We start from the raw sequence: 22484 nt of genomic DNA on the forward strand, positions 1-22484 counted from the left end.
CATTTATTAATTAGATTGTTTTTGGGTGTTGAATTTTATAAGTATTTTATGTATTTTGGATACTAACCCCTTACGAGATATAACATTTGCAAATATCTTCTCTCATTCAGTAGGTTGCCTTTTGGTTTTGCTGATTGTTTCCATCACTTTGCAGAAGCTTTTTATTTTGATGTAGTTCCATTAGTTTATTTTTACTTTTGTTACTCTTACCTCAGGAGACATACCTAGAAAGAAGTTGCTATGGCTGATGTCAAAAAGGTTACTACCTCTATTTTCTTCTAGGATTTTTATGGTTTCATGTCTCACATTTAGGTCTTTAATCCATTTTGAGTTTATTTTTGTGTGTGATGTCAGAAAGTGGTCCAATTTCATTATTTTGCATGTAACTGTCCTGGTTTCCCAGCACCATTTGTTGAAGAGACTGTCTTTTTTCCATTAGATATTATTTCCTGCTTTGTTGAAGATTAACTGCTCATGTAGTTGTGTATTCGTTTCTGGGTTTTTGTTCTATTGATCTGTGTTACTATTTTTGTCTGGTGCCATACTGTTTTGAACCTACCGCTTTGTAATATAACTTGAAGTCCAGAATTGTGATGCCTCCATCTTTACTTTTCTTTTTCAATGTTGCTTTGGCTTTCTGGGGTCTTTTGTAATAGCATAAAATTTTTAAGATTGTTTGTTCTAGCTCTGTGAAGAATGCTGTTGGTAGTTTGATAGGGATTGCATAAGAATGAAATCTTGCCATTTGCCATGGATAGAGCTAGAGACTTCTATGCTAAGTGAAATAAGCCTGTTGAGAAAGACAAATACCATATGGTTTCATTCATATATGGAATTTAAGAAACAAAACAAATGAGCAAAGTGGGGGGAAAAAAAGAGAAAGAGAGGCAAACCAAGAAATAGACTTTTAACTGTAGAGAACAAACTGATGGTTACCAGGAGGGAGGTGGGGGAAATAGGTGATGGGATTAAAGAATACACTTATTATGTAGAGCAGTGAGTAATGTATAGAATTGTTGAATCACTATTTTGTACACATGAAACTGATATAATACTGTATGTTAACTATGCTGGAATTAAAATTTAAAAACTTAAAAAAAGTGAAAGCAAAAACAAAATAGTTTGCTCTTTTAATTGCTGAGTAGTGTGATGTATCACAGTTTGTTTAACCATGACCTATTGAAAGACCTTTGAAATATTTCAAGTTTTGGGCTGTTGTGAGTAAAACTGCTATGAACATTCGTGTACAGTTTTTTTATTGCTCTGAGATAAATGCTCACGAGTACATTGGTGGGTCTTATGGTAGTTATATGTTTAGTTTCATAAGAAATTGCCATATGATTTTATGCTCTAAGCAGCAGTGTATGAAAGATCTAGTTTCTCTGCATCTCCACCATCATTAGAAGGTGTCACTATTTGTTATTTTAGGCATTCTGATAGATACACAGTGATATCTCATTGTAGTTTTAATTTGCATTTCCCTGATGGCTAATGAATGATGTTAAACATCTTTATTTGCCATTTGTTTATTATTTTTTTGGTGATCTTTTGCATTTTTACTCCTCCATTTACTTCTTTTCAGACTTTGTTGTGGGGATAGTGTTGCTGGTGAATTATCTATGAAGTGTGTTGTAGAATACTTAGATGGGAAGAAACAGATTTGCTACTGAATTAGAAAGTACTGTTTACTGTGGTTCTCAACTCAGTGTTAGAGTCTCTGGGAATACAAAGATGAATAAGGCAAGAACCGTAGTCTACAACCATTTAGTACTTTTGGAAGAGAAAGCAGAAAAGATGTAGAAGTCTGAGATTTCCACATTGCATAACACTTGCATGGGCATCATAACAGTGACTGTGAATGATATAAGGATCCTAGCAGACACAGGTCAAGGATTGAAATTCATTTAATATGAGTTAAGGATGCAAAAATGTCTTTGCCCATAGCTAGCTGCCCAGAGCAGCTAGAGCAGCACTGGGAGACATAGCAGCACTCCCAATGAGGAGAGTGCTCAAGCTTTCAATCCCCACCGAGGTATCCTGCTGATGAGAATAGTGGTTACAGTGAGAATTCTCATGGCTCTTCAGAAAGTGTGTTCTGTCCCCTCTCTCTTATTCCTTGGGTCTCCTAACTGTTCCAGAGAAACTGGATTTATGCCCAATTGATTACTACTGGCATGTATCTGGCATCAGCCCCAGCGCATACCTGAGTGTTGAATTTGAATTTAGGTGAAGGAAACTTCTTTCTAGGAATTTCATCCTCCCTAGCAGGACTGAGTCTCAGACAGTCTGTATCTGAAGTTTTATGTAGAAATTAGTAACCCAATTCAGTATTTGTTTACGAATTGGACAGTGATGGTCTAAGACAAGAAATAGTTCAATACAGAAGAATAGGGAATAAACACACACACACACACACACACACACACACATTTAATTTATAGTAAAGGTAGCATTAAAAAACAATGGGGGAAAGAATGCACTATTAGAAATCATCTGGAAAAAATCCTTACCTCACACCATACATGAAAACACAATTCAGATGGATTAATGATCTAAATGAAATTTAAAAACATGTATTTGTATGCAGAATAAAATTTAACATTTTTATAATTTTTGAGAGTGAGGTGGGGGTGAAGTAGGAGGCCTTTCTTTTTTAATTGTCAAGTTAGTTAACATACAGTGTAGCCTTGGTTTTAGGAGTAGAACCCAGTGATTCATCTCTTACATATGATACCCAGTGCTCATCCTAAAGAGTGCCCTCCTTAATGCCCATCACCTGTTTAACCCACCTCCCTCCCCACCCTTATCAACCCTCAATTTGTTCTCTGTATTTGAGAGGCTCTTATGGTTTGCCTAAGTAGGAGGCCTTTTAATGAAGACAGATAACTCAGAAGCTGCAAAGAGAAAATGTACAGATTCTACTACATAAAAGTAAAAAAAAAAATCTTCAGGATAAAATATATAAGAAACAAGGTTAAAAAGAAAGCTGAATGAAAATGTTATATGTACATATTTATATACGTACTTATATCACACATATCCTTGCACACCTTTGTTTTTTCTGTGATGCAGAGAGATATATCTATAGCCAATAATGTTATTTCTAATATACAAAGAGTATATATAATTTTATAAGAAAGATGCAAACCAGATATCAGAAAAATAGGCAAAAGGATAAGAGCAGGGCAATCAGAGAAGAATGCAAATCGCCAATAACCATATGAATAGATGTTCACTTTCACTAGTAATCAAGAATCTAGAATTTACAACCAAAAAATGATGTTTAAAAATTCATCAGGGGCCCCTGGGTGGCTAAGTCAGTGGAGTGTCTGACTCTTGATTTCGGCTCAGGTCATGATCTCATGGTTTGTGAGATCAAGCCCCACGTCAGGCTCTGCACTGAGTGTGGAGAGCCTGCTTAAGATTCTCTCTGCTTGCTTTCACACGTTCTCTCTCTCTCACAAAATAAAAAAAAATAAAAATTCATCACATAGGCAAAATTAATAACCAATAATGTTCAAGTACTTATGGGATATGGAAAAGACATTCTCCTACATTCTTGCTGGGAATATAAATTGATACAGCCTTTTTTTCTGGGGATAGATTGGCAGTATGTATTGAAATTTAAAATGCACATACCCTTTCTTAAAATATTGCCCCCTTTCGGAATCTGTACCACAGAAAAAAGAGGTATAAAAGGATATATGTGCTAAGATATGTATTGAATTATTAGTTGTAGTAGCAGAAAATTATAATCAGCCTAAAATATCTAGCAATATGGACATACTAAAACAAATGACTGAACAAAGTGTGGCACAGTCATGTATTGGAATACAGTGAAGCCATCAAAAGAAAGAGCAAAATCTATAGTACTGACATGGCGGACATGCTAGGATGCCCATGATTTAATCAATGAATATGTGTATGTGTTGTGATTAAATCGGGTGGGTGAGTGGGTGTATGTGTGTGAATGTGTTTGTAGGCGAAAAAATTCTAAAAGTATACACTAATCTGCTAAAAATTATTACATACCTGGGGTATAGAAGTGCTAGGGTGACGGAGATTTCCCTTTTTTTTATGTACTTGTGCAGTGTTTGCAATTATTTTTTTTGTCACAAAGACATGATGCTTTATAATGTTAAAAAAGAAAAGAAATTATAAATAAATGCTGACCAACCTAATCTTTGACCAAAAAGAATTTGGTTTGAAGAATTGCTTTAAAAGGAGGTACAGGTAACATTGCCTAATGACAGTTCAAATAAACAAACAGAAAAACCTCTTTCTTGCTACTGGATTAACTTTCTGTATCTGGAATATATATTTCAGTGATTTGTCTCTGGTTAGTTAATTCATTGTGTTTAATTGATAGTATTTACTGGAGTATAGTGAAAACTATTTTGTACGTATCTTAGGTTGTGATTTATCCAGTGTAATATCTCCCTCAATGCATTGACTGTGAGTGGGGAATTAGTAAAGCAGATATGGATCTGGAGAGCAGTCTGTGGCTTTACTTATCTCCACAGGAAACCTTATTTCTTATTGATAAAGTTTGAAATCTTTCCTGTAACTCTTTCCAATTGTTCATTGTTGTTACTGTTTTAATGAGAGGTAGAAATGAGCCAAACCAACCTGCTTCTTTCCTTTTACTAACTTAATTTCAAAGGAAATTCTTCAGTCCAAATAAATAAGTGAGTGTGGATGGAACCAGATTCTGACTCAACATGTCCAATTAATTGCTTCCAAACATTAAGATAAATTCCTCAGAAACACTCACAAATAATAAAAAACCACCAGTAAGGAATGATTAGTGAGAAGTGAGCTGGCTAGAGCCATCTATGCTTACAAAAACTGTATTTAAGTTGACATTAATATTTGCCATCTATTCTGTTATAAATATCAAGATTTATTGTAGAAATATACCACCGATAGCACAATAATAAAGAAAACAGACTCATCTCAGGTTTTGAAATGTACCTAACAAACTCAACCTCTTGCAAAATAACTTTCTTATTCAAAATGGAACTGGGAATTGTTCAGCACACAATGAATCATTTTTTGGCAAGTACAATAGAATCTTTAGGGACATTTCACAGCCTCTTGTTCAATTGTTAGGATGTTTTTAGCTTTCACAGGTAGGGAAGAAGGTAGCTTGTATAGCCATCATCTTGTTGCTAAAATTGTACAGTAAAGATTTTTCAGAGTTGCTGTTGCAATAGATCTTTTTGCCTTTTTTCCCCCCTTCTTGTTTCTTTACCCAGAGCTGCTTTGTCTCTCAAAAACAATCTGGAATTACTTAATGCTAATGTTTTCTGGTTTTACTATTTACCCACGACTCAAATGTTAAACATTAATGTTGGAAACTCCCTTTTCCTTACCTCATAGTCCTATATTTGTTTAACTGTTATTTTGCCAGAAGAAAACCTCCTCTTTTCCCTTTCTGTGTTAATGTACTTTTTTTTCTTTAAATGACAAACACATTTTCTCTCTCTCTCTCTCTCTCTTTTTCAGGAGGCTTTAGAACTACCCCTGGATGATTCTGAAGTGACTGAGACCACAACGGGAAGCCAAGTGATTAAATATGAATATCATGTTTTATACTCCTGTAGCTACCAAGTGCCTGTGCTTTACTTTAGGGCAAGCTTTTTAGGTAAGACCATGTCGGAAGCTAAATGTAAATTCATAACATTTACATGTAAGGCAGAAAGCAGATTTAGAAAATTATTCCTGAGAGGAAAAAAAATAGAGTTAAAAATAAGAAAAGTGTGGGTGAGGTAAGGTTTTACCAGTAAATTTTCTCATGCTTTAGAAAGAGTATCAAGACTTCAGAGTGAATGATATCATCCCAGCCTTAAGTCTGATCTTCAGATCCTTGGCCTCTTGCCCAACGTTGACTAAGCCCCCCTGGCCCTTTTTCTTTTCTTTAAACAAGTAGGAACAACTTAAAGCTACAATGTTTATATACTTCTAACTTTACAGTAAAAATTTCTTTCAATGTAAGCGATTCCATTAAGTCAAAAGCCCCCACGCCTCCTTTCCCAATTGCTAATAATTATTTCAGGAACTGTTTATCAGTTAGTTCAAGCTATGTTTAAAAATAGCACTAACATTTCCTTAGACCATCTATACATCTCCAGTGCCTAAGTTTTCTGAGATGCTGTTACTCAACTCGTTCTCCTTGCCAAAGAAGGTGAAACACCCTGTCTCCTCTGAGGACTTGGCTGATAAAGCTTATTTAATCAGCAGCCACATGAAGTCCTCCCCCCATAGTGCCATGAGGACTCCCCCTTCTTGTCCTCTGCCTAAACCGGATCTGCATTGCAAGGCTCTGCCTCCCCAGCCTACCCTTTCCCCTATTTCTCCTTTTCTATATGGCCTTATCTGCAGCATTTTGCATTTTGAACAGCCTTCTAACTTTTTTCTGGATAGCTAAGACATCTGAATTTAGCCAGTGATATTTTATTTTTAATTAAAAAGTAGCTTAAGCTGCTTTGAATGTGTATTTGGTAGATTTAATCACTTGCTGCCTTATATTGTTTAATGGTCTCTAATTTTGCAGTGTTGGCGGTTTAACAAGCACTTAGGATTTAAAACACAAGAACAAATTCTCATAGACTCCCTGGTGAGAAGATTTTAATCTGAGGTGCACTTCCTAAGAACTGACAATTTGGGGTAAATTTTCAACATGGGACATGGGGAATTGAGGACACTGATAGTTACTAATTTGTGAACTCTTGCTGCAGGTTTATCCATATGATTGTTAAAGGCCTTGAAAACATCCACTTTATTATGTTGTAATTCTATTTGGTTTGGAGTTCAAACATTAAAGGAGGGTTCTTGTCAGTGAACTCTGTTATACTAAAAAGTAGAAGGGGATACATTCATTTACCACGGGGAGGGAAATATTTTTCTTGTTTTTGGTTTGCAGTGTCTCTACCCAGTATCTTTCTAGATTCAAAGACATATCAAGGCTGCAGGTAGAGGAAATAGGACACCACTTCTTCAATACTGTACTTTCATATAATTAGTATTCACCATAAGCAGTTAATCACCAGAGAAGAGCTCCCAGAGACAAAACAAGTTGTTTAGCTTGTCAGCATTAGGGAATCGGAGGTGTTGAAACATGACTGCTTCTAGCTGGAAGTGGGTCTTGCCGAGGCCGGTGGATGAGCTCATATGTGCACTTTGCTCTTATGTGCCAACAGCTCCCCTTACAGTACAGCACAGTAATTGTTCCTGCAAGTGCGATTATATTTTAATGAAATTTGTGTACTTCCCAAGATCTTTTCTTTATGATGGTTTGCTTTTTCTTCAAAAACAAACAAACAAACAAACAAAAACCCCACTAACTCTCTTGGATCCTACCTATATACTTTTAAGACACCCTTTATTTATGCTTAATGAAAGAAAGCCAAAACAAGTCATTTGTTTCATACAGCAGGATTCCTTGTTCCTTCCTCCCCGTTCTGTGTTGTGTGGAATGAGCCCTAGGAATTTTTAAATTCCAGAATTTATTTAGTGTTTATTCAGGTACATTAAAATATCAAATTTAATTTTTCAAAGCATACTGGGTTTTTTCCTGTAGAGAAACATGAAAAATGGTTCTTTCCTTTATCATATTCTAGGAATTTCTTTTCTTTTCTGCTAACATAACCTAATGGACATTCTAAAAATGTTTCGCCCTTTATTCTAGAGTCATAATTTTTCATGTATTCCCCTTATTCCATTCCCATTTCCTGTTACATCTGATTACTCTGGCCCTCCATCTGTTTGTTAAACAAATGTCTGTTAGTGTGGTGAATGGATTCCTAACGTATTCCTCATATTCCAGGTCCAGATTTTTCTTTGTCTCATTCTGAGAGAGTTCCGACCTAGAAAGAGGATGATTATAAAATTTCTTGCTCAGGGGTCTTTTTGTTGCTTCAGAAATAGTTCACTTAGCCTTGTTTTTCACAGATATTTAGAATTTCTTTTCCATTTGATTGTTAGTAAAAATTAGTTTCTCTGCTCTGATCTGAATTTTCTTCTGATACTTCTTTTTGGTTTTTGTTTTGTTTTGTTTTTTAGGTAAAGCAGTTAGTAGTAATAGTTCCCATTTAAATTGATAAGACCTTTTCTTTTATGGTTTAGATTCCAGAAGAAATATTTATTGTGTTTCTTGAAATGCAGACACATTGAATTGTGAATGGGAATACTTCTTATTCCTCTGTACTGGCCAATGACCACCATGCCAACTATTGCCTAGGACTCAGCTAACATGGCACTTGCTCTGGTCACTTATTGTCATATCATTTCACATCATATCATATATAATATCACAGGTTTCACTGTAACAGAACTATTTGTTTTTCTTGTCCCCTGTAAAATAATAAGTTAGAAGGCAGAGCTGTAAGGTAAAAAGAGGGAGGAAGGAAATTGATAGTGAGTATCTACAACCTACAAAGTGATAAGCTTTATTCATAGCAGTGGTGTGTGTGTGTGTGTGTGTGTAATACATATATGACATTTGTTATTTCTCTTACTCATTTTGATACCCACAGTATCAACTGTGATACAGTACCAGTAAGTATTATTGAATGAGCCAATGATGAAGAATTTCTAACCATTTCTGCATACAACCCAAAGATGGAAACCTTTTGATGGGGTCTTATTTGAACTGCTCTGGAGGGTTATAAGGAAGAGAGTGATGCTGTTATCTCCAGGAACTTCAGGACCCAAAACAACTACATATCGTTACTCTTTAGTCTGATACGTCTCAGAGACTGCATGAGTGTTTGACTAAGGAAAAAAGAGTCCTGAGTACTCAAGGGGTGGGCATCCAAACTCGCTGGGCAGCTTCCCTGCTTCTTTAAACACATATTTTTTATTTGCTCCTTGAAGGCAGACAGCCAAATTATGACACATTCTGCTGCTGAGTGAGCACCTCTCATTCCTACTACTTGTGCATTTAGGATCCCAGTTCCCTAGGGGGTAACATGCGTTTAAGAGAAGAACTAAGTCCTTCCCAGTATTCTTCTTTTTCTAACTCCTTTTCCAATTTTAAGTTTGGAGGGGGCAGTGGAACACACTTAATACATTTGTTACCCAGCAGTGGGTGAGAGGTAACTGTCCTTCTGTGTAGTAATAATAAATACTCTACATTCAAATAGTGCTTGGCAGTTTATGAAGTCCATTCTTAGAAAAACACTGACATTTTCAAGTGCTCACTAACGGCCCCCTCAACCACTATTTTTTTTAATGTTTATTTATTTTTTGAGAGACATAGAGAGACAGAGCACAAGTTGGGGAGGGACAAGGAGAGAAGGAGACACAGAATCTGAAACACGCTCCAGGCTCCCAGCTGTCAGCACAGAGCCCGACGTGGGGCTCAAACTCACAAACCATGAGATCATGACCTGAGCCATGATGTCAGATGCTTAACCGACTGAGCCACCCAGGCGCTCCCCTCCCCCCGCCACCACTATTTTTGAAGCACGTTGTGGTAGAGAAGTATTTGTATCATGCAGAAGGCTTTGTGTATTGCCCATCATTTCAGGACCTTTTTGTGTCCCATTTTTCCTTTTGGAGGGCTTGGTTTTGGTCAAAAGCTTATGGCAAGTGTTAGAAATGTAGTGAAAACCTTAGGCATGTACATAATGTCTTAGGGCTTCACCAGAGTCCTAAGCTTACATAGTTTTCCTTTTCATTACAACTAGAGATTTCTATATTTATTTCAGCTTGAATTCTGATTTATTCCTGCTCTGTCTTTCTTCTTTTCCTTTGTTCTCAATCTCTATTGAAAAATAGACCAAGTGGTTCTTCTCATTTTCAAAATATTTAATTCTTTGGCTGACATATGGGTTCTTCTTGGGAACTGTTTTGACATATTTCTTTAATTAGTCAGTAGGGCTGCTTTTGAATAGGGAAGGAAACATTTCTTCCATTCAGCAACTGAATGTCTGTTCTTTCTGGAGATCCATTCTATTATTGGCCCAGGGAGTAAGTGTATAGAATTAAAAATGTAACCCAGATATTTCATGTGGAAGATTTGTCTACTTGTTATACGCCTAACGGATGCTTATTGAGAAACAGGGAGAAAGGAATAGCCAAAGAATGATTCACTCTCAAAGGCAGTATGAACCAAACCATGATAAAGGCCAGAATAAAGGGAGAATAATGGAAAGTTTGGACTTAGAGCAGTGTGTAAATCATCAAAGAAGAAGAGTAAGAGGCTTGTTCATGGTCTGGAACAAGAAGTCATCTTTGGAATGCATTCCACAGAAGAGAATAGCCTTCTATGCATTCCATAGAAGAGAATAGCAGGAAAACAGAAAGATGGAGTTGGAGGACGTTGGGGAATAAAAGTAAAATATCCACAGCTCCGTCCAACAGCTTGGAAGGGAAGGTAACAGGTTGGTTTTTCTGAAGAGGCTGGGAAAAACATTGGAGAAGATGAGGAGGGTGAGTGCCAAGCTATAGAGCTGGAGAGAGGATGGCATATTTGGGGAACAGTGAGAGACCAGTTTGAAGTACAGGTTTCCTTAGGATGAGCTGTGGAAGAAATGTTTTTAAAGATACGTTGAGGTCAAATTATGACAGAGATAATGGGTTGGAAGGGGTTGCCAGCACAGTGAGAGCTAAGGCAGCTTGTTGAACAGTAAAGAAAAGTTGGATTAGAGAGGTATTTAAAGATCGAGGCAAAAATGATTCTAGTTAATTATTTACAATAAGCAGAAACTAGAAAATGATTTGACAGATAATTTAGAGTCTTATTTGATTGCAGAGAATCTTTAAGGAAGTTCATGTATTTATATAAGTTAGTAAATCTAGCCACAGCCATGATAATGGAATGGAACATGAATTTTAGTAAGTTGAAAAGAGATTCTAGGGATTGAAATGAAATTTAAAGAGCAAACAGTGAAAGTTATTAAGAAATAATGAAAAACTATTTAACTCATACAAGGATATTCAAATTGAAAAATCCAAACAATAGAGGATGTTTAACAAGAATTATTTGTTGAACCATGTAAATGCTTGAAACAATATGGGGAGTTAAGATGCTGGCTTAGGACATATGATGGGAATAGAATCCCATTGAAAAATCAAGCCCTGGTTTAAGAATGTATTAAAGAAAAAAATGTGAGAGAAATGTGAAACAAAACTACAGGGAGAGCTAATTAGCCAAAAGGTTCATTCTAACTTGTGTTAGTACAAAACACCACATTCACAAAAAGCAACAGATTTTAAGTGGATCCAGAGATGAAAAGAAGACATGAAAAGGTAAGTTTATTTTCTTACCTGTGAGAGACTATGTTTTAGCTTTCCTAGACAGGTGGATGGTTGTGTTGTGCTCCATAAAGAAGAAACATTTCTTTGCTTACTCTTGGCAAATGGGTCCTATGTGAAACAGCCTTTAAAAACATACATGAGTGCATACTGTATGCACAGCACAAAAACTCATTTGCCTATTTTCTAAATCTGGTGAAAAAATACCACTGTTCAATTTGAAGCTAGGTTATTGCTTTCCTCCTTCTTTAAAGTCATCAAAGCAGAGTTCTTTAAATCCATATATTAGGTGCTATGCTAAGAAGGTGGAGATTGCCTTTTCTGTAGAGAGAGGATCAAGTTAGATGGATACTCAAGGTACTTCTATACAGCATAGTAGGTCCAAGTGCTGGAGGTACCGAGGTTTGAAGAGAGCCAGGAGTCCAAAATGCTGAGTAATGGGATGCCGGACCATGAGGTTGGAATCAAAGCCTCAGAACACTTTGGGTAGAGTGCCTTCTGTTTCAGAACTAGTAGACCTAACCTCGTAGATATTCATCTGGTGATTTGGTCCTTGGAGTGCTGATGAATAGGTAGGTATCAATTCAAAATCGGTATCTTGGGTATGTTGTGGACCCAACGCTGCTTCCCTTGGGACATTTTCTGATTAAGAGATTCCTCAAGAAGGTTTTGTATGTACTTCCACTAGGTAAGTATTTAACTTAATTTAAATGAGAGATTATAGCATCACTTGCATTATTACTAGTTTTTAACACAATATGTGGACTGTTTATGGTGACTCAAAATCAGTACTTTTGGAGGCTTCTGAGTGGCTCAATAGTGTCCTACCTCAATAAGTGCCCTACTTCAGCTCAGGGCACCATTTAACAGTTAATGAGTTCGAGCCCTGTGTCAAGCTCTGTGCTGACAGCTTAGAGCCTGGAGCCTGTTTCGGATTCTGTGTCTCCCCCGCCCCCCTCTCAAAAATAAATAAACATTAGGGTGCCTCAGTGGCTCCTTTGGTTGAGCATCCAACTTCAGCTCAGGTCATGATCTTGTGGTTCGTGGGTTCGAGCGCCATGTCAGGCTCTGAGCTGACAGCTCGAAGCCTGGAGCCTGCTTCAGATTCTGTGTCTCCCTCTCTCTCCGCCCCTCCCTTGCTCGCCCTGTGTGTGTGTGTCTCTCTCTCTCTCTCAAAAGTAAACATTAAAAATCTACATAAAAATAAATAAATAAATAAATAAATAAACAAACATTAAAAAATTACCTCTTTTTGTCCTGTTGGCCTTATTTCTCATAAAAATAGATTGCAACATACATACACTTTCTCATGTAATTGAAAGATATATTTGTTTTCTACTCAAATTACTAGATAAATATATAACATTTAAAAAATTTGCACTGGTAATTTTAAAAATACATAATGATTAAGCAAGTGTTTTAAACCATTTGTCTGGGCTATATTTGTTAGGTATACTTGGTTGCAAATAATTGGAGCTGACCATGATAAACAAAAAAGGATTTCTTGGAAAGGTAGAACTTAGAGTTATCTGAATGCATTAGAATGACAGGAATGTGTGCCTTCCTTTGGCTTTAGTGGTGAGAAGTGGGGCTCTGCCTTCTACTTATTTTGGAATTTCTCTCCCAAGTTGGAAATATGTTTGGATACTGAAAAATAAAATATCCACTCTATCTGTATCTACTTAATCCTATAGATTTATATAATCATGTTTTTTAAATTCATTTATTTATTTATTTATTTATTTATTTATTTGAGGGTGAAAGAGAGAGGCACATGGGGGAGGGGCAGAGAGAGAAAGAGAGAATCCCAAACAGGCCCTATACTCAGTGCAGAGCCCCATGCAAGGCTCAATTTCATGACCGTGAGATCATGACCTGAGTGGAAATCATGAGTTGGATGCTGAACTGACTGAGCCGGCCAGGTGCCCCCAAGCATGTTTTTTTTTAATATAAATTGTGATTTTTTTTATCATGATTGTTCAGTCTTTATTCTTAGTAGTAATTGTGCTAATTGCTGTAGAAATAATGTTGAATGTTCATCTATCCAACCATTCAAAAATATTTGTGCACAAGGCATGAAGGTGTCTGTGGAATACAGAGATGAATAAAGGAAATCAGAGATGGATGATGCCCTCAAGGAGCATATGGTCTAGTGAGGGAAACAAGACAGTCTGAAATTCACTAACAAGGACAATATGTTAATAGCCATAATAGAGGTAAAAATTACCACCACGAAGAGTAGATTGGTGGTTGCCAGGGGCTGGGCAGTAGGGGAAATAAGGAAATGTTGGCTCAAGGGTACAGATTTTCATTTATAAGATAAGTAGTTCTAGGGATCTAATATACAGCATGGTGTCTATCATTAACAATATTTTATTGTCACCTGGAAGTTAACTAAGAGAGTACATTCTAAATGTTCTAACCACACACATACAAATGGTTAACTATGCGAGGTGATGGATGTGATAACTAACCTTTTGTGGTAAACATTTCCTAATATATACATATATTAAGTCATGTTGTATACCTTAAAGTTACACAATTTTCTATGTCCATTATATCTCAGTAAAGCTGGGGGGAAAACTGCTACCAGGGCTCAGAGAGCAGAGATTGTCTTGAGCTGGAGTGATTAAGAGAGATCTTGGCTGGACTTGGGATTTGTCCATGCAGTGATGAGTGAAAGAGCAGGACAGCCTAGTAAGAAACCCAGGAAAGGCAAAATTCTGGATACTCCTAGGTTAGGCAGTGTTAGTGGAGACCACTAGTGACAACTACAACAGCATAACCAATATGTGTGCATTGCTTTATGGTTTGCACAGAGCTCCTGGGTAGCGACAGAGTGTAGCGGTAAAAGTGCAGGGTCTGGAGCCAGAAAGCATTGGTTCTGATTCCTAGCTCTGCTACTAACGAACTGCAGTTATCTAACTTTTCTTTTTCTGTCATCCAAAAAAAAAGTTTTTTTGAGATAATAATAATCATAGTAGTAATACCTACTTCATAGAGTTTTGAGGTTTGTAAGCTGATACATGACATGGGGCTTGGCATGTAGTACCTTTCAATAATGCTAGCTGTGTTGGGGCACCTGGGTGGCTTAGTCGGTTAAGCTTCTGACTCTTGATTTCCGCTCAGGTCATGATCTCATGGTGGTTAGTGAGATTGAGCCCTGCATTGGGCTATAAATAAATAAATAAATAAATAAATAAATAAATAAAAATAAGCATTAAAAAAATAATGCTAGGTGTGTTGTGTATCTTGATCCTCACAATAACATTGTTAAATAGGAGCTGGTAGTATCCTTGTGCACATGCATAAAAACTGAGTGCTCGGAGGGGTTAAATGATTTATTCAAAGGTACATAGAAAATTATGGGGTTGAGACTCAAACTCTTTAGCTCATTTTTTACTGCATGATGCAGTAACCAAAATTTAGGAAACATGTAGGTTAACTGATGTCGTATGTAAGTAAAGAGAAGTTTCCATAATCTGTATTTTTGGAATTTTTTTTTAGGTTTCCTGAGATTAATAAAGACACAAAATGATAGAAATGTACATAGGAATAAATCAAAATTACAGAATTAGGCAGCATAGTTTCTGGTATGAATGTACATGAACAATTAACACTCATTTCATATCACAATATAATTTTCTCACTGAAGCAAAAATGAATTTTCCCCTTTGGTGGAGCATCATCTCTGCCTTACTGTGGAGTATGACATGAATTTTATATCCTTCAAACCTCTCTTGAAGACAGTATATTGAATAATGACAGATTTCTTTGTGAATAATACACCCTTTCCTTTTTATTTCTAGTGACCACATTCAGAACATTATTATTCAACTTACTGTAAATAATGTATACTCTCTGTAATCTTCATTTTAGGAGTTATGAAATTTTAGTGAAACCATGCACAATAGGATAAAGGTGACTTCTGCGTGCTTGTGCTAGAGTTAGGTGGTGCCTGTGAAATATCTCATGCTGTTATTTGATTCATGAAAACTAATAGCCCTGAGAAATTTAATTTAGAGAGCCGCACATTTTGAGTAATATATAGATTACTTGACATGTAGGTTATTATTCAATTGAGAGATTTTATATGAAAATTGTTAAATTAAATGCTACTGGCAGTTGCTAAAGATTGTACTTTTTAATTATTCTATTTTTCATCCAATGTCTCTTCTTCTTTTGTCATTAACATTCTAGGTTGCTGACAGAATATTCCTTTAGCTCAGATGTGTATTGTCATTCCAGGAGATAGAGGCACACAGTAGGCACTCTATAAACACTTGTTAAATAAATGACCTTAATTTACCATGCTTACTTTGTAGGTTGCCGCTGAAATTATTTCAGCTTCTACTTCAATTTTTCAAGTATGCAAGGGATTTTACTGAGCTTCTCAGCCTCAGTGTGATTAATGAGATTTCTAAGCATGTTAAAATTGGTGCTATCGAATATCTTAGGTCTAAAACTAGGGAGTTGTTGATTGAGTATGCTTATGTCATATCTGACTGAGGCCAGACAGAAAAAACAGACCCTCTTAGTATGATTTAAAGTTTCTGATTGAAGATACCTTCAACTGAACATGAAGGCACATTATAATGTGTTTCATGAGCTTAACTAAATATTTACTTATGCCCACGATTTTATGTTAAGTTAAAGTTTCAGGTCTTTGGTTTTCTTTTTTTTTTTTTAATTTTTTTTTTAACGTTTATTTATTTTTGAGACAGAGAGAGACAGAGCATGAACGGGGGAGGGGCAGAGAGAGAAGGCGACACAGAACCGGAAGCAGGCTCCAGGCTCTGAGCTATCAGCCCAGAGCCCGACGTGGGGCTCGAACTCATGGACCGCGAGCTGAAGTCCAATGCTTAACCGACTGAGCCACCCAGGCGCCCCAGGTCTTTGGTTTTCATAAATAGGTTCAAAATCACAAAGTCCAGGGGTACCTGGGTGGCTCAGTCATTTGAATGTCTGACCCTTGATTTCAGCTCAGGTCATGATCTCAGGGTCATGGGATTGAGCCCCACGTTGGGCTCTGCACTGAGCATGGAGCTTGCTTGGGATTCTCTCTCTCTCTCTCTCTCTCTCTCTCTCTCTCTCTCTGTCCCCCCCTCCTCCCCAGGTTGTGCATGCTCTGTCTAAAATTTAAAAAAAAATCACAAAGTTCTTTAAAGAACTGTAACATTTAAGCTCTACTTCTATGACATGATTTTTTAAATCTATTTGATGATCTCAGTTTAATGGTTTCACTGGAATTTCTGAAGTTTCCATTTGGTTTTGAAATAGAGTCACAATAATATTTTGAATATATTTTATGATTAGGTCAAAAATTTTTGTTTTTGCATAAAAGATCATAAAACTAACTTTTGTATGTCTTTGATCATGAGGGTAAGAGCTGTGTGTGACTGGGCACATTGATGATAAAGGGTTAGGGAAAAGAACCCACATCATAATTCATTAAGTTATTATTGTCATATGTGTATGTGGGAGGCAAAGCTATATTTCCCAAATCATCTGCAATGGAAATGGTCAGCAGAAGCTGGAGAGATTGGCACTCTTGTCAGAGTAGCTAGTATAAGCACTCATTTAAGCATCATTAATCCTTTTTTTTAATATTTATTTATTTTGAGAGAGAGAGAGTCAGAGCGTGATCAAGGGAGTGGCAGAGAGAGAGGGAGACACAAAATCTGAAACAGGCTCCAGGCTCTGAGCTGTCAGCACAGAGCCCGACATGGGCCTTGAACTCACAAGCCATGAGATCATGACCTGAGCCAAAGTACTATGCTCAACCGACTGAGCCACCCAGGCAACCAATTCATGTTTTTTTAAAGCATATTATTAATATATATTTTTTATTTTAGAGAGAGATGGCATGAGTCATAGAGAGAGAGAGGGAGAAAGAGAGAGAGAGACACACAGAGAGAATCTCAAGCAGGCTGCATGCTCAGCGTGCAGCCCGACACAGAGCTTGATCCCACAAGCCTCCCACATACACATAAGACAATAATGAGTTAATGAAATATGATGTGGGTTCTTTTATCTAAGCCTTTACCATGTGCCCAGTCAGCTCATACCTTCACGATCACGAGCTGAGCTGAAATCAAGAGTTGGATGCTCAAATGACTGAGCCAGCCAGGCGTCTTAATACGTGTGTTTTTAAACAGTCTGTAAATGCGTTAGAGGATTTAATCACATCTATTCACTTAAAAAACACTGTTCTCTTTCTAGCAGGTAGGTAGCACTGTTACAAACATGCATGTAGGAGTATCATGCATCCTTTTATGCTTTGAACTTATTATTTTTAACTCTGTAATTATCTGTTATTCTAAGTTGAGCAGATCATTTTTTTAATTCCTCTGTTGTAATATGTTAGCTTTTTTCCCTGTAAATTTGGTGTTGTCTGAAAATTTATGTCACATACCCTCAATTCTAGCATCAAATCTGATGAAAATATTTTATACCATTTGTTCTGGGTCTTTCCACATTGCTGCTAGCTGCTGATTATTGCATTTTGTATGAATGGTTACAGCAGAATATGTGGGTTTTTGTCAGTGGTAATATCTGAACCACTTACCCCATCCTTAGGTTGTTGGGTGGAATAATTTAAGGAGTAAAATTAAAATCGTTATTGACATTAAACCCAGCATTCTTCTCTAGGTCTGCAAAGCCTTTCTCTGTCTTAGAGGAAATAAGATTAAGTAGGGTGTCCTTTCATTTATCATTTATTCAGTAAATATTTATAAAGCATTTGCAATGTGTGAGTGATGGGGCTTGGAACTGCACTGTGGGACTATAGTGGGGAAAGAATAAACATGGTCTCCGCCCTCAGAGGCTGAGGGAACAGCAGGAAGGGCACTGAGACACCCCTCACAGGCCGAGGGAACAGCAGGAAGGGCACTTCCAGCAGGAAGGGCAATTCCACCTCCAGTGCAGTCATGAACTGGCTGCATAATTTTGGCTGATGTATGGTTCCCAAGACCTTGGTTGCCTTATTGATAAATTGAGTAATTATACCAGCTCTAACATTTTATTCTCCTACGACTTGATTTCTTCTAACTTTGACATCTGAAAATTATTTTAAAAGCATGTCATCTGTTTATAATTTTATTATTTGGTTTACTTTTTAACATTGAAGTACTTAAGATCCTATTCCCCTCTTTGAACATCAGTGCGCACACACACACACACACACGTGTGCACATACATATTTTGAAGATGTGTAGTGCTTATCTTAAGGGCAAAGTTTGGCCCTGCTCTGTAAATGTGTTCAGAAAACAATATAACACAGATACTGAAGGCAGCTTGTTTTTAACTTGTAGCTAAACATGACATTCAAATGTTAATTGGATGAATAAATCTTGTTCATTTTACAGACATGGAAATGTCAATGGAATAAAACTATTTATCACAAGATAATGGTCTCCTGCCGCCAGATAAATGCCAAGATGAAGATACTTATTGAAAATGTATCAAAATATTCTATTGCTATTTATCGAAAATAAAGGTTGAGGAAAAGTTCAACTTTTCAGGTCAAACATGAGAAATGCCCTGCCTATGGTATTAATGTATTATATCATCAAACACAATGTGCATGGTGTAGGAACATGAGAAAATTCTAAGAAATAATGGCCCTTAAGTGAATCCCTTAGCTTTGTAGTGTGAAAGTTACTGGAGCCGTTCAGTGGGAGCTAGGAGGAGATACCTACTATGTATTAAGCTCTGACTGTGTGCCTGACCCAGTCCCAGGTGTGTTCACTGATGCACACCTGTTCACGTGAACAGAATTTGAAAAGGATAATTATCCTCATTTACAGGTAAGGTTGAAAGCCAGATAGCTTGCAGTCACATAGAGAGTGCTGAATTCAAACAGCAGAATTCAAACTCAGAATTCAACAACAGAATTCAACAGCAGAATTCAAACTCAGCCTGGACTCCCAAGTCCAGAGATCTTCTCTTACACTTCACCATCTCTACTTAAACTCCATAAGTCTGAATGAAATACCTTTTGCTTTTGGGGGTGTGGTTTGAGTAGATTATTTCTCTGAGTTTTATTGTAACCTGATGACCAAATACTTCTTCGGGTCTAATGATTTGACGTACTGATGAGCTTTCTTTAAGTGTTATTTTCCACTTGCCTAAAGAAGGGAGCACACTCATAAGTTCTGAGGACTTGATAGCTCTGAGTGGGACAGTAGCATTAAATTCTAGTAGTAAGACCACCTTCTGCCAGCAGTTTGTGCTTTCAAGGTCTTTAGGTAATTTTCTCTTACTACTTTATTTTGCCAATTTAGACACCTATTTCTCTACTAACCTTATGCCATAGTGGCCTTCATAAAATAAATTATTTGGATTGTTACGAATATAGGTGAATTGTCAAAGCTGTTTAAAGAAAGGAAGAGAGAACTCTTGTTCACTAGACATTGTCTTAATCTCTTCATACTGATTCCTTCTCATGTCCCTCCAGCCTTAACTATTCCTTCTCCACCTGTCACAAACACTGGGTGTTAATGGCTCCCTCCTCTGGACTGTCTGAGAATTGCAGTTTTCATCTTGGCAGTGACCGCTTTCTACCTAGTGTTTTAGTATCAATATACTCTCGATATACTTGTCATAGTTTCACTAGCAAAAGGTACGCTTCTTACTAGGAGAAACTGTGTGCTTTCCTTTTCTCTATTCCCCATGGTACTCCGCAGTGTGATTTGAACATTACAGATATTTAGTCAATGAGAGAGTGAATGAAGCATGTGTATGGTCTTTGATTTAAGAACTAGAGGGAGTATTAAGATTTCAGAGGTATTCATAGTGCACCCTTGTGAATATGGAAGTCTGTCTACCTGGTCTTTTTCCTATGCTTGTATCTATTAGTCATCTCTAAAATACATTTGGATTTTATTTATTTTTCAGAATTCCTATAGGCAATGAATGAGCAGATAATTTAACTGCTAGATGCTTACAAAGGAGAGAAGCTTGACTGTTTAAATTTCCCTCAGGAAGAAAATAGTAATTCCTATAGCACTCTTTTGATACATAAGTCATATGTGTACTAGCAAAGATTTTTTAAAAAAATATAATATTCTTCTAGTAGTTTTAGATAGACACCAAGCACCATTGTGTCAAATGGATTACTGACAGTCTTTACCATGCACTTTTGCAGATGGAAGACCTTTAGCTCTGAAGGACATATGGGAAAGAATCCACGAGTGCTATAAGACAAGGCTGCTGCAGGAGCCATGGGACACTATTACCCAACAGGTTAGAGAATATTTTTATTTTATTCTATGTCATTCTTTCCCTCTGCTCGTATTTTCTTCTTGTATTCTCTCCCCTACTCTTTTTGCCTATTTCATTTCCCTATATCCTTACAAATTTCAGTTCAGAAACAGTTTCCTTTAAAACACCTTCTCAGATCCAGAGTTGGTTTAGCCTTCCTGTTATAAACTCTCAAAACATCCTATAATTTTCCGTTATAGTGCTTATCACAATTTTAAATTACATATTTGGATAGTTTTTAAAAAACATATTAACGTCTTTCTTTGTCATTATACCGTGTGCTCCCATGTGGGCAGACCCTGTTTTCTTTCTCTTTATGGTACACCTAGCGCTGATACGGTACTTATCATATAGCGAGCGGTCAATAAAAATGTATGAAGGAAATGAGAATAGAAACTAAGTTGGCATATTCACTAAGAAGTACATGATTTAGCTTGTGTCGTCTACAGTGCTTCAGAGTTTTACTCATAGGTACGTTTGCCAAAAAATTAACTTTTGATTAATAATAGGTTTGCAATAAGTGATCTGAAAAAAGTAGAGAAAATGCATCTGCAAAAGTAGATATAAAAAGTAGATTTGTAAAAGTAGAGAAAAATAGATCTGTCAATCATATAAGTCATTATTACTGCCTTGCTAAAATCAGCAGTTAATTATTTTAGAAGTTTAAAAATACTCATCACCTTGCAACCAATCATGGTCTCCTTAAAAATAATTTTTACTTATATCAAAAATCTTATTTTTTCCAAGCCTCTGTTAAGCTTAATCAAAGCCTCCTTTAAAAATGACCTTATCAGCCATTAAAATTTTTATGCTCTCTTATGTGTTTGATCATAATAATGACAGTTTACCTCCCAATCAGCATAAGAATCCTTAGTATCTTGTAAGTAGTTCTTTGACAGTGACTCCAAAGGACCATTTTGTAGGTTTTAATTAGGGACAAAACTAGGTTTAAGTACACAGCCCCTGAAATTAATCCTTTCCTTTCCCTTCCCATCATTGCACTCACACAGAGATCTAGTCCTGTGGCCTCACCTGGAACAATTTGTAAGCCCTTGAACCTCAGGTCTGCTCCTTCACTCCCTGCTCCTACCATTAGTCACATCCTCCTAACCATGGTGCACTTATCTTGCCTATGTGTAAACCTGCAGTAGCTTCCAAAAGCCTATGCCATGTGGTCTAAATGCCTGACTGGGGCTCTATGGCTGCCATCCCCTGGCTCCAACCTACCCTTTTGAGCTGATCTTCTACTCCTACTCCACTCTATATAGCCTCAGCTCCTTCTGAACAAGGCTTTCCATTTTCCAGAAGCTATTCTGTGCACTTTGTTCTTAGAATTCTTTCCAGACTTAAAGACTTCCCTATTGCCTTTGTTCTATCTTTGTATTTCCTTTTTGTTCTCTCATGTTTCTTTCTTGAAACCACTTCAGCTCACAAAAGTGACCCCCTCTGAAATTCCAGTAGTGTAGACCAGGCATGGGTGGTTGCTATGAAGAAGGATAAAGAGTTATATAAGCAAATCCAATCATAAAGATTTTTGGCAAGAGTGTTTTATTTTATGCAAAGCATTTTATTTACTTAGTTTTTCTTTTACCATTTATTTATTGTTGAGAGATAGAGACAGACAGAGCATGAGCAGGGGAGGGGCAGAGAAAGAGGGGGATACAGAATCCAAAGCAGGCTCCAGGCTCTGAGCTGTCAACACAGAGCCTGATGCCAGGCTCGAACCCACGAACTGTGAGATCATGTCCTGAGCTGAAGTCAGAATGCTTAACCGACTGAACCACCCAGGTGCCCTGATTTTTTTTATTTTTTAAAGGTTATTTTGAGGGAGAGAGAGTGTGTGGACAAGTGGGGGAGGAGCAGAGAGAGGGAGGGAGAGAGAGAGAGAGAGAGAGAGAGAGAGAGAGAGAGAGAGAAAGAGAGAGAGAGAGAGAATCCCCTAAGCAGGCTCCACACTG

The 22484-nt window shown here is 37.0% G+C and overlaps 1 protein-coding gene across 24 annotated transcripts in view; it reads left to right on the forward strand.

Moving 5' to 3' along the window:
• ATG10 (autophagy related 10) overlaps positions 1 to 22484 on the forward strand; it is a 275188-nt gene that overhangs the window by 161560 nt on the left and 91144 nt on the right. For 23 of the 24 annotated variants that reach the window (XM_023258050.2, XM_045033243.1, XM_019836266.3 and 20 more), the window contains 2 exons: positions 5509 to 5647; positions 20411 to 20508. In XM_023258050.2, the coding sequence (XP_023113818.1) occupies positions 5509 to 5647; positions 20411 to 20508 (237 nt within the window). Of the gene's footprint in view, positions 1 to 5508; positions 5648 to 20410; positions 20509 to 22484 lie in introns of those variants that run through there. The other variant, XM_045033235.1, reaches the window with a different exon arrangement.

The sequence above is a fragment of the Felis catus genome, chromosome A1 (genome assembly GCF_018350175.1).
Source record: "Felis catus isolate Fca126 chromosome A1, F.catus_Fca126_mat1.0, whole genome shotgun sequence".
In the NCBI taxonomy this organism is placed as follows: Eukaryota; Metazoa; Chordata; class Mammalia; order Carnivora; family Felidae; genus Felis; species Felis catus.